The 12573-nt window shown below is 39.2% G+C and overlaps 1 protein-coding gene across 2 annotated transcripts in view; it reads right to left on the minus strand.

Annotated features, from left to right (window-relative positions):
- Nucleotides 1-12573, minus strand: part of grik5 (glutamate receptor, ionotropic, kainate 5) — a 73521-nt gene that overhangs the window by 13182 nt on the left and 47766 nt on the right. For both annotated transcript variants that reach the window (XM_084385989.1, XM_084385988.1), the window contains exons 4-8: nucleotides 5685-5849; nucleotides 4847-5005; nucleotides 3980-4077; nucleotides 3719-3884; nucleotides 185-363 (exon numbers count right to left, since the gene is read on the minus strand). In XM_084385989.1, the coding sequence (XP_084242115.1) occupies nucleotides 185-363; nucleotides 3719-3884; nucleotides 3980-4077; nucleotides 4847-5005; nucleotides 5685-5802 (720 nt within the window). In that variant the 5' untranslated portion in view covers nucleotides 5803-5849. The remainder of the gene's footprint in view (nucleotides 1-184; nucleotides 364-3718; nucleotides 3885-3979; nucleotides 4078-4846; nucleotides 5006-5684; nucleotides 5850-12573) is intronic.

Genomic DNA, 12573 nt, shown 5'->3' on the forward strand with positions numbered 1-12573 from the left:
CATTAAGGAATACAGTCCTTGAGCAGAAATATGATATTTATAGTGTCTATCTGTACATTAAAATGCAGGTATATTGAACAAAGCTGAATTGCAAGGTGAGCGATTGAAGTGGGCGAAGACGAGAATGAATGAATGTGAAATGAGCCAAAGCAACATCATTTAGATAATGTAACTGTACGCTTACCTTTTTCAGTATAAGGTAAGAAATAGATGCGTTAGCATCAATAATTATTGTGGCTATTTTGTCATCACGAATCTCCTTCAGTAAAGGCGTGGGGTCAAGGTTGTCATCCAGCATCCTGATTGACAGCGTCTCTCGAGAGATCAGAAAACGCCTTATCAGCTCCTCCAGTCTCAACAGACCTGCGGGGAAGAAAGCGAGCTGTTGGCCCGGAAGCATATAGACGCTCAAACACCCCACTGGAATTAAGGGCCAAATCTGGCTCCATGTAGTGTACCTGATATGGTTTGTGTCTGAGGTTGTTTGTTAACAGCATGCATCTGTCCGTTTGCAATGCTGCTGTGAAGTCGGTGGCAACACAAAGCCCAGTGAAAATGTAAATAACTAGCTGCGCTCTCAAGGGAGCCTGCATGCAGAGAAAGAGCCAGTAAAGCCAGTGCCAAACTTTAATTAGCTTGAGGGAGGAGAGAAATCAATGTTCTCCACACACTCATTCTCTTGCTCTCAATACCCTTCTTCTGTCTTTCCTTCACTGATTTCTCTCGTTCATTCTGATTTTCGTCCTATCTGTTCACTTAATTCCACTAAATTTGTCTCTTTCTCGATATTTCACTGACTTATTCCCACAGCTGCTTTATAACGTGAACTCAGATCTTCTGTTTTCCACCAGAGACCAGTGCTGTGACACTCTGAAACAAACATTATCAGACCCAGACCAGCCTTGTGCTTAATGACTCATGTGTGACAGTGACTAGAGCTCAGTTCCAAAACCTAGCGAGCTGCCAGAATTGTAGGACATCATAGGCATTTTCCCAATGCAAAACCTATTCTAAACGGTAGCCATTTAACTATGAGATGCCTAAATTCAATGGAAACAAAAAAGGAAATCCCACAATTGTACTGAGCACAGTGAAGAAATACATCCAAAATAGAGTTTCCATTATTGTGTTTTAGTGAATAAATAAATCCACGATGGTGGACAATCCAAGATAGTTGATTATACATAAACTTACTGAAAGTGTTGATGAAAATAGTTCTATTTTATTTAACATTGATTATTTTAATGTAATATTTGTGTGTACTATTTATCTTTAAGCTTACTAAGATGTGGTCAATCAATGAACTCAATTGAGCGCATACGTTTTTTATGTATTTTTTTATGTTTTATTGTAAGAATTTATGCGTATTTTGGCATTTCCATCCACTTATTTTTATGCGTATTTTGAGATATTTAGGGATGGAAACACCAAAATGCGCATAAATTGAAAAGATGCGCATAAAAAACGTATGCGCTCAATTGAGTTGGATAAATGTTGTATCCGCAAAGAAAATATGCGCATAAACTACGATGGAAACACATTACCGAATAAATTCCTTGGTGCGCATCAAAAAAGACATGTGACTTTGCGATGGGACGGCGCATAACTGCACTAACCAGCGGTCCGGTCTCGTTGCACAGAGTCTGAAATGCTGTTTTGATCATTCTGAAATACCCGAGCAAAGTCTGTCATCAAAGTGGTTCAGCATAGTTACCTGCACTGTCTTACACGACTGCGTACCCAAACAGCAGCATCCGCTTCAGAAAGCAAGATAACTTTATTGTGTTTTGTCTGCACGCTCTGAGGCGCAAGTCATTTTTATAAACAAAACTATTATATACAGTGGAGTTCTCCTACTGCAGCAACTTCCATTTTTCTTAGTGATATTTAGCACCAGTTTAACAGGAAGTTTATCAGGAAGTTTTATTCTCTTCAGCTCACTGGATGGAAACGGTGCATTATTCACAAATGTTTTATGCCACATTCCAATTTTGAGCGCAAGTTAAATGCGCAACTTTGGATGGAAACATAGCTAGTGGCAAAATTTCTGTGAAATTTCACAGGTAAAAAGAACCACTGTCAAGTGTAGTGATGCATGAAGCATTGTTTGGGTCACAGAAGTCATTTTTAAACCAAGTGAGGGTGAAAGATTGGGTTACACTTTATTTTGTTAGTCCATTTTAGACATTCTACTAACTATAAGTAACTTGTCAACTAACAACTCTCATTAGAGTATTAGTAGACTGTCTGCTCAATATCTGCTAACACTTAATTTGATGCTCCCCAACAGACATTTTACTGACTATATTAAGTAACTTTGCCACTATATATCAACTAACTCTCATTAGAGTATTAGTATACTATTTGGTTAGGGTTAGAATAAGTTGACATGTAGTTGCAAAAGTTACTTATAATCAGTAGAATGTCTGTTGGGGGACCATCAAAATAAAATGTTAGCAGGCCTGTTCCATCATACTTAGAGGCCTTCACACAGTCTTTGTTTTTGCATTACACTTCACTACTTTTCAATTGTTTTTCGATGTGAACATGTGAACTGACATGTTTGACCGTTGTGCTTGTGCCTTTTGAAGCATCTCTCGCATGACACAGATTTAAAGGTATGGTTAAACTTTAAAAAACGCCTTTCTATACCTTGCATTTTTCATTCCACTGCCCTGTGTCTCAGGTTTTTTTAATGCAAAAGCATGTTACTTATGTAGAACGTAGACAGTAAGGCAGATGGCTAAGTTTTGGAGAGCTTGCGAGTTCAGGAGACAAAAATCATGGTCAAATTCTGCTTTGATAAAGACTTAGAATGTGTTCACGCAGTTGTTCAGTCGTTCCTTTCATGCTTTTTTAGTCTGACAAGAGGTCACCAGAGAAAAACAGTGTGTGGCATCAGACGACAGTTTCCTAAATTTAAGGCAATGAGGTTGACTACAAAATCCCTGTGCACAATACACATGAAAACATTTGTCAAAACAAGCTTGCGAAATGGCTTTCTATCTGTTTAACGAGAATCTGTTGCGCAGCAGCGAGCCTCTCTCCATCTCTTGCCACCATTTTAAATGAGCTTGATGAGTGGCAAGTTGCACCTACTCTGCTGCCATAGCAACCATAGTGCAGCCAACTGGGTCAGAGCTGAGCATTATGTAGCGATGCCCTCTCTGAACACATGAACGTCTAAATGCACAAACACACATGCACACACTCTGCGTACGTGGCGGTGTCTCACACATTAACACACGCAGCAGGGTGGGGATTTATTCTCAGATAACGTTAACGTTATGTTGTCCAGTGACATGCTGCGTAATTGCCCAGCAGTATGTGTTATTGGCACAGCTACCTATTACAGCAAAGTAATTGTTAGTGCTTGCAGTGAGGAAGCACTGCAGTGTCATTATCAGAGTCTGTTCTTGAGAACTTTTGCAATTTTATCTCACTCAGTCTGGAATACAAATTGTAACTTGAGTGTTTGCTGAGAGAAGATGATTGATTGGGCAGATGGAAATCAATTTAAATGTTCAGGTTTTTTAAAGCCAGTGGAAATTTTAGTTTTCGGATGAATGGGAAAAATTTCTCTGAAGACTTCTAAATCTTAATTATAAGTATCATATGCGTTAAAATGTGTGTTGCTCTCCATTTGGAATAATTTTACATATTCAAGCTCGAAGGAAACCAGACCAGCTGATGAGCAGAGCAGAGGTTTTGAACTTACATTCGGCCTTAGCGCAGACCAGACTAGCCGATGGGTAACTGAAGGAGCGTAGGATGGCTCCGATGGCAAGGCTCAGATCCTCGTTGCTAGGATACAGAGTCACAGACGCAAAGCGCAGGTAAGGAAGCCGCGGAGTCTCTTCCGGACCGATTTTGATGTGCGGAATCTGAGAGAGAGCAGTTTAAAGAACAAAAGGAAAAAGATTATGGTTAGTGAATTAACATGAAATAAATAAATGTGGAATATTTAAATGAAGCTCACCTCCTTTTCCCCACAGATGTGACTGACGATGGAGCCCGAGGCAGGACTGGAGGCGGGGCCAATCACAGAGACCACACCCTTTGGCAGAATCTGGCACACTATGACAAAAATGTAGAGCATTTAAAGGCCCCCTGAAATCAAAATGTACGTTTAGTATAAATATGTCAACCTTTAGGTTATGAATAAGCTGGTGTGTTCCAAAACAATGACAAAATTCTTATTTAGGAGATATAAGCATTCAAAACTTACAGTCTCCCACTTCCGCTAAAATGGATCACAGATATTTATGACATCACCGCAGACTTCAGCTTCTCATCACATCTTCTGTCCAATCAAATGCTCTCTAGAATATAAAGCGTCCTGCCCCCTATGCTATAAATACCACCTGGCCAAAGCGACCGTTGACATGTCACTTTGAGCAATATGGGTTGGAGATGTGTGTTCGGTTGCTCAAACGTTCGAGTTTTATTCCGTTTTCCAACTGTTCATTGGTTAAAAATGAAATGGCTATAATTTATTCACACCTCTACTATTGAATCCAACGTATCATCAGCACTCGGATTCGCTTCCATGGTGCTGTCAAGCACGACTTGCAGTCTGTGAGGTCCACTAAACGCTATTGGCTAATTGAAAAGGGGGAGGAGTCATTCAATATGTCCCGCCTTAGCTTCCTGTTTCAATGGAAATTACATCAACGCATCATACAAACCAAGGCACTTCAGTGGACCTTTAATTCCTCAAATCTCTGTTTGCCTTTCTGAGTCACTGTATGCTGTACTGCTTCACTTTAAAGTTCTTTTTGTTAAGTGTGCAGGAATGTGTGTGTGTGTGTGTGTGTGTGTGTGCATTTTTTTATGCATGACTCACTAGTATCTGTAGTCTCATACTGAGAGTCTTTCTGGAGTTCAAATATGTCGACCTCCGCACGAGCCGGGCCCTCCATTACACTGTTGATGTTCTCGCGTGCTAACGCTAAAGCTAACCGCTCCCCACGCCCACAGACAGAGCTGTCATCCAAAATTGCCGCTAAAGGAGGAGAGAAGGAGGACAAGAGACAAAGTAGAGAGAAATCAAGACAAGAATGGGTAAAAGTTATATAAATGTAATATATAACAACCTTTCTAATTTAAAATCACTCCTTTAAAAGAACCATCTACCATATCCAATATTAATAATAAAGTCAATACAGTTTATTTATAATGATTCTGAATTTCATAGCATATCTAATGTAATAACTTTGGTTATTATCAATGGTTCTCAGCTGGTGGGCCACGACTCCAAAATGTGTTGCAGGACTGTTCTGATGAGGTCACAGGTCAGTTGGAAAAATATTCAATGTAAATAATAAAATTAAACTAAACATGTACACTACTGTTCAAAGGCTTGGGGTCAATTTGTAAATGTGGCCTTGGTGAGCATGAGAGCATACTGACCATAAACTTTTGAATAATTGTGAGTTATAACAGCAAACTTTTAAAAGGCGGGAGAATATGTTTCCAATTCTATCTACAGGTATATAACAATATTTTGGTCCTCATCCTTAAAAACCAGGAATAAAACTTTACAATTTAAGGGACATTTAGAGAGCAAATTTGTCAATTTTCCCATTCAACTGGTGTTAATAATTTTGTTCCGCTTATGCAGTTCATAGTAATACATTTGAAAGATTTTGGTTAGGTTAAGTGCAATAAAATACCCATCTTACCCATCCGCACGGATGATAAAACAGGGGTCTGGCTCCGGGAAGAAGGCGGCATGGTAACCACGGTGACTAACAGGAAGCGGAAGTAAATCGACAGCAGGAGCGCTGGCAGTTCCGGCATCTTCTACCGCTCCTCATGGAGATGCCTTCTGCTGCCTATAGCACCCCCTAGATCAACACACAAATGAGATTAACTTTGTTATATGCGAGCACTTAAAGACAAAATAAAAAAAATCTTGACTGATCAATTCCACTTAAAGTCCACGTGAACCGGAAGTTGCAAACGACTTTTCTCCAGTGCTGTGTCGTATTTTCCAGTGAAAAGGAATATTGAACAGAGGGCAGGGTTTTACTCTAGCGCTCCTCCTCTCCATCTCTCGCTCATTACAGACTAACGGTTTGAGGGGAGTGGTTAAGCGTTTCTCAACCCAAGCCGTCAAGCATACGTCATCAGGGAAGGTCCTCCAATGCAGAGAGGAGGGGCATTTTCAGATTTTGATTAAAGATTACGAAGCCAAAACATTTTTTTCCGTGTTTTAACTTGCACGGATTAATTGTTCACCACAAGACTAGTAATATGCGCTAACAAAGTAAATAGGGTCCATTTTGATTTCAGTTGGACTTTAAGCACTCAGTTCACAGCACACTCATTGACCTTTTGTGACAACTTGCCACGGGAGCTGGTAGACACAAAACAATTCATTAAGGCAACACAAATGTACAAAGTAACATAAAATATCAAACCATTGTTTTGGGCATGGTTTTGTTTCGACCTGCCATTTATGAAAAATGTCCTTGTACTGAGAACACAGTTCAACCTTTGCCTGAATTATGATAGAGTGGTTTTATGTTCACTTGTTTATCCAACAGATATTACTAAATTGTAAAGATATAATGAAACTGACATTTTAGTTTGAAGAATAGAATTCACAAAATTGTTAAACCAACATTCAAACCTACTGTTTGGTAAACAAGCATTTCTTTAATTTAGGACTTTTAAAGGACTTGTGACAACTTGCCCCGGTCTGCCCTGTGCCATCGCTTCTTTAGGAGATACAGTATACACTACTGTTTAAAAGTTTAGAGTCGGTAAGATTTTTATATGTTTTTGAAAGAAGTCTCTTATCCTCACCATATCCTTGCTGCATTTATTGGATCAAAACAGTAAAGTAATAAAGCAATATAGTGATACATTATTAAAATTTGAAATAACTGGTTTCTATTTTAATATATTTTAAAATGTAATTTATTCCTATGGTGCTAAAGCAGAATTTTCAGCATCATTACTCCAGTCTTCAGTCACATGATCCTTCAGAAATCATTCTAATGTGCTGATTGGGTGCTCAAGAAACATCAATATTGAAAACAGTTATCTTTTTTTGAAAGTTCAAAAGAACAGCAATTATTGGAAATAGAAATCTTAATGTGCAGTCTTGCTGAATACAATTATTAATTCAATTGAGTTGACAGTGTTGTGCGAAGCATCATCATGAATCAGGGAATCTTATGACAGGTTGCTGACGCAGGTCATGACCGTGTCACGCACGTCCCAAACAGCAGCACGGGGAAATCACAGGGACATACTAACACCTGATGTATCTGATTCATACACTTTCTCACACATACACAAACACACACACACACACAACTCAAAGCAATCTCTGTGAACTCTGACCTTTAGAGACCAAACAAGATTTATTTGACCACAGGGAAGAAATGATGGATGTACTTCTCCTCCCTCTTTCTTTGTTCATCTCTCCTCCCTGCTCTTTCTTTCTCTCAATCACTTTGGATGTGTCAGCAGGGCACGAAAAGTGAGAAAGAGAGGAAATGAAATGAAACAGCGTGTGTATACACAATTGAGGAACCCATTATTGCCGTACTATAATTATTGCAGGCAAATACTAATGACCAGTGTCGCAAATATAATTCTAAAGTTCACACCCGCTGTTTTGCATATGTGCATGGCTGAATAAAACGATACTTGGCAGTCGGCAAGTAAACTGTAAAATCTAAATTATTTAGGGGAGAGGGTGGGAGTGCAAAAGAAAGAAGTGACAAGAAATGCGGAGAGGGGGACTGAAATAAAAAGCAGGGTAACGAAAGGAGAACAAAGACAGAGAGAAAGAAAAAAGAGAATGAAAGACAGAGAGAAAAAGGAGACATCGGGAGAGAATATGCTTGAAGAGGGAGCCCTCGGGGAAAGGGAGGAGTAGATAGCAGGCGCTTCATTTGTTTCTTCTTCATCTTTGTAAGTAAGAAGTGAATCTGACAGTTATAATAATAGCACAGTGATTCATTCTCCTTAATTGATTTGGATTGTGAAATGAGAGTGCTGGATGCAAGCGTTGCCAGTGCCGGTTGATACAGACACATTAAGTTGTCACCAGGCTTCTGTGAGACGAAGAGGAAGCATCGAGAAAGCCTTTTCCCTTCTTATCTTCGCCTTTTCCACTTGTGGAAAGATTCCAGAGTGGAGGCAGGAAAAGACACCCGCAATGTGTCCCTCCTGGCACTCCATGGGCCGAAAGCACAAGAGCTTAATAAAACCATCAAAAGCCCTCTTCATTAGGGTTCTGAAATCATGAGCGAACACAAACACAAACTGGCGTGTTGAGGGGCAATTCACTAAGAATGAATTGCACTCAATGAAGATGCCTTTTATTTGCACCCGCTATCTGAGCCCCATTTACTAAAGTAAATATACAAATCAGGGAACACCACAAACAGACCCACAGCCCTCTTGTGGGTCGGTTCTGAGTGCTTGGTTGTGGAGGATGCAGCAAACTACTACAATCTGTCACACTAAATGTATGTTAAAGGTACTATAACATTTTAGGATATGTACCTTTATGGTACAAATAGGCACCCTTTAGGTGTAAATAAGGTACAGAGGTGTACTTTTGAATGGGTACTTTTTGAAAGCCCTCCGCCGTTGAGTATGACTGAAAAAAGTTCAGCGCTTCATAATGCTCACATTTTCTATTTTGGGTAAAAATAGAAAAAAAATATTGCTCTCTATACCGCCACCTACTGTACACTGGGATGTCAATCAGGTACTGGCGCTGGAGGTGCAGGCGTTTCATGAGGTTATGCAGAGTTTTAGACAGACAGTCACAAAGCAATGCAAACAAACAACAGCCAGCTTTTACAGTTCTTCTTGAACCAAAACAATGAGCTTATGCTGCGTTCATGCCATGTAACTACCGTAATTAAAGGAATAGTTCACTAAAAAATGAAAATTCTGTCATCATTTACTCACCCTCAAGTTGTTTCAAAACTGTATCTTTCTTCTGCTGAACACAAAAGAAGATATTTTGAAGAATGTCGGTAACCAGACTGTATTTTTTTTCCTTCTATGGTACTGTCTGGTTATCGACATTCTTCAAAATATATTCTTTTTTTTTTTAAGTGAACTATTCCTTTAAGAGATAGCAACCCGTGACGTTCTATTTGGAGCTGTCCTTAAACTCCGATTTATGCCTTTCTATGGAAACACTATCAACGCTGAAATTAATCAGCAGCGGTCAGGTGGTACAAGTCAGAGCTCTTTAAGTTGTTTACATTCATTAGTATTATGATGTCGTGTGCTTTGAAACATGAGGTAATTTAACGCCGTCTCTTATGACGCTTTGCACACTCTGCTCTGGCTGTGTGTGTTTTGGAGGAGTCTGTTTCAGCATGATAATTCCTCACTTGCTAAAATCTATTATCTAGGCTATGTATAGTTTTAAAAACCAGTATTGTAACTCGTCAGACTGCTATAATTAATTGATATCTGAAAAAATGGCAGCATGTTGAGAATAATTAAGAAAAGAATCTCGTTAAAGAATTCTTGTAAATCGCTGGCATGTTTTAAAAAAAAAAACTTCATCCATGCATTTCTTATAGTTTCTAATAGACATATTAGTCTTTTTGAAAGGGTATGGACAGTTTTTGGAGGTGCATTTTGTCTACATCAAGGGACAGAACAACATCAGACATTCTTACTTGACATCTTATGCTCACAGCAGTTTCGCTCTTGTGATTGAGTTGTTAAGAGCACACCCCCTTGAAATTAAAACTTAGAAGATCCAAAAAGGTCATAAAGGCATCATAAAATGATATGTATAGAGGATGTGTAGAGGACATTCATTCATAACATCACGACTTGGGCAATTTCAAATCCTAGCATTTCAGAAGTGTGGAAAACTAAAATTAACTGAGGGGTTAGCTTTGAGGTATAAAACTTGCAGTATGTTTTTATTGCAAAGTAACCTCTTATGGGGTGTGCAACTCTGGCCCTCGAGATCCACTTTTCAGTGGAGTTTAGCTTTAAACCTAAATCAACACACCTAAACAAGGTCTTCAGGATTACTAGAAAGCTGGCAGTTGAGTTTGATCAGGGTTGGACCTAAACTCTTCAGGAAAGTGGATCTCGAGGGGAAGAAATTGCCCAGCCCGTCTTATTTGTGTAAATATCAGACATTAAGATTTTCCATTTCATGACACTTTAATATAAATATGGTGCAGTGCAATTTAAGCACATTTAGAGCTTGGTTGAACTAAACTGGCAGATGGTTAGGAAATAAGATGTGGGTTTTTTACGCTGAATATCCACTTTCGAAAGTGGCGTAACTTACTGAGTCTTCTCTCAATGGGCAAATCCGTCAGAAACGGCTTGTCTCTCCCTAATTCTCTCCATCTCTTCTTCTATCAGTTGATTCAGTGTACTCTCAGTCTCCTCTGACAGTCTTTCAGTGGTGCTGTGCTTTGAGCCTCTTACTTTGTCCTTAACCCACCCTGGAACATACACACATGCTCCCTCTCACTTTTACAAAGAGAAAATCCGCCAGCTTGACAGTTGATCCTTCCTTTTTCTTACCTCCTTGTGATCCTACATGTCTCTTTGCATTTCCACCAAGCTCTCACACTTTCATGCAAATGTTTCCATGCTTTTGAAAAGGAGGGGCTGTTTCCACTAGTTGTCCTTTTTGACAACATGGGTCACTGATGCTATTCACACGTAACACACAAACACCAGTCCATGTATGTTTTGACAGATATGCTCTGCGACATTGACAAGGCCTGCCCTGAGGTGCAGCACAAACATCTGTGTCAAATCCAGATTCATCACAGACACACACGAGCACACGGATGAACGGATGGACGAGTGATCGGCGCAGGCCTTGGACTTCGTACATAGGATGCTGACTTACCTCACAGCGAGAGCAATTCGCTCTCTGCCCACTCACAGATAAACAACATGCAATTAACAATCCAACAGTCGTGATCGCACCAGTCACAGACCAGTGTTTTGGCAGGATTTGAAAGATAAGCTTTCGGATGCAGGTGTAGTTGGTTGCTGCTGAATATTTTATGGCGTTTTAACACTTTCGGGCTGGTACATTGTAAATACGTGATAAGATATGAAGATGAAAGGCTTATACCAATGTGAAATCTTGTTCTTTGTGTCAGATGAATGATTTAACCGACCCTGCTGTGCCAACAGATTTAAATGAGAGCATTTCAGCTGTCAGGCTCTTTCAGCATTCCCTTTAGCAGAGTAAACAAACATGATGATTCCTCATGCATGACGTCTGCAGACGCTCTCGGGAGCCATGGCACTTTCTGACTCCTGAGTTTATATAGGCATGCAAGGTACAGACCGCGGTAAACAAGAGTAAAGCATATGATAAAGGACACAGACACAAACACAAAAGCACTTCCGAGACAGCTGATTTTCAGAACACTGTTAGCAAATCTGGTGATGAATATGTACACCTCATTACAAAACAAACACATACTGTGGGATCTGAGCACATATCCATTTAAACCAAGTGAACACTTGCCTTGGCAGAGCCAAGTGGATTTCAAATTCAGCTTCCAAAAACATTTTTTTTTTTTTTTAATAAAGCAAAAAAAAAATTCTTCTGAAATTGAATTTTATTTGAATTGAGGTACCAAACAGATGCAGAATTCAAATGGGAATTTAAAGAAGTATGATTAAAATTAATTGATATTCATGTTGTGATGTCAGTCTGTGTTCCCCTGTCTTTTCATGTTCAGCAGTTCCCTGTTATTATGTCTATTAGTCTCCCCAGGTGTTTCAGATTAACCACGCCCCCTTGTTATCTTGTTTAGCTTGTTTGCCCTTGTTTGCCCTTGTATTTAAGCCCTGTGTTTTAGTTCAGTCGTTGTGAGTTCTTGGTTTTGTTTAGCGATGATGTTGGAGTCCTGTTCCCTAATCTGTGTTTGTAAAGTCTGGAGTCTATTGAATAAAGTGTGCTGCATTTGGATCCTGCTTCCTCTTTGTCTCAACCGCATCATGACAATTCACATAATTGCAGTAGCCTACATTGTGAACAATATTTTGACAGTTTTGAAAATGTAACTTTTCTTTGCCCTAAAGAAAACTTTAAATGATGGCTTTGTCTTAAGGTTTAAAGAAGTTTAAAAATCTTGAAGTCTGAAGTTTTTATAGTCCCCAGAATGTCATTACCTGTTGACTTTATTTGAATTTGAATTCAGCAAGTTGCACTTTTTTTAATTCCACTTTAACTTCTTGTGGGTTGAGACCAATTCATAAATATTATAAATATTGAATTTTGCCCAACAACTGGGTGTCAAGTGCAGTTGAATTTTTGCTTTGTTAAAAAAAAAAAAAACTATATTAGGTTAACTACTTTCATTGGTTATGTCTTATCTTGCCTAGGGCACCAAGTGAGCCAGAACTGCCACTGGTGCCATCTCAAATATATATCGCAAATATAAAAAAATAGATGCATGACATCCCTGTCAGTATGTTAGAGCAGTAACTGTCAGTGTTTCAGTGGATTACACTCAACCTTTACAAACAGCAGTAATATTAATTTTTATGAACTTTTTATTAGACTTAAGGCTTTACAGAAAA

Source organism: Rutilus rutilus (assembly GCF_951802725.1).
Source record: "Rutilus rutilus genome assembly, chromosome: 17".
Lineage (NCBI taxonomy): Eukaryota > Metazoa > Chordata > Actinopteri > Cypriniformes > Leuciscidae > Rutilus > Rutilus rutilus.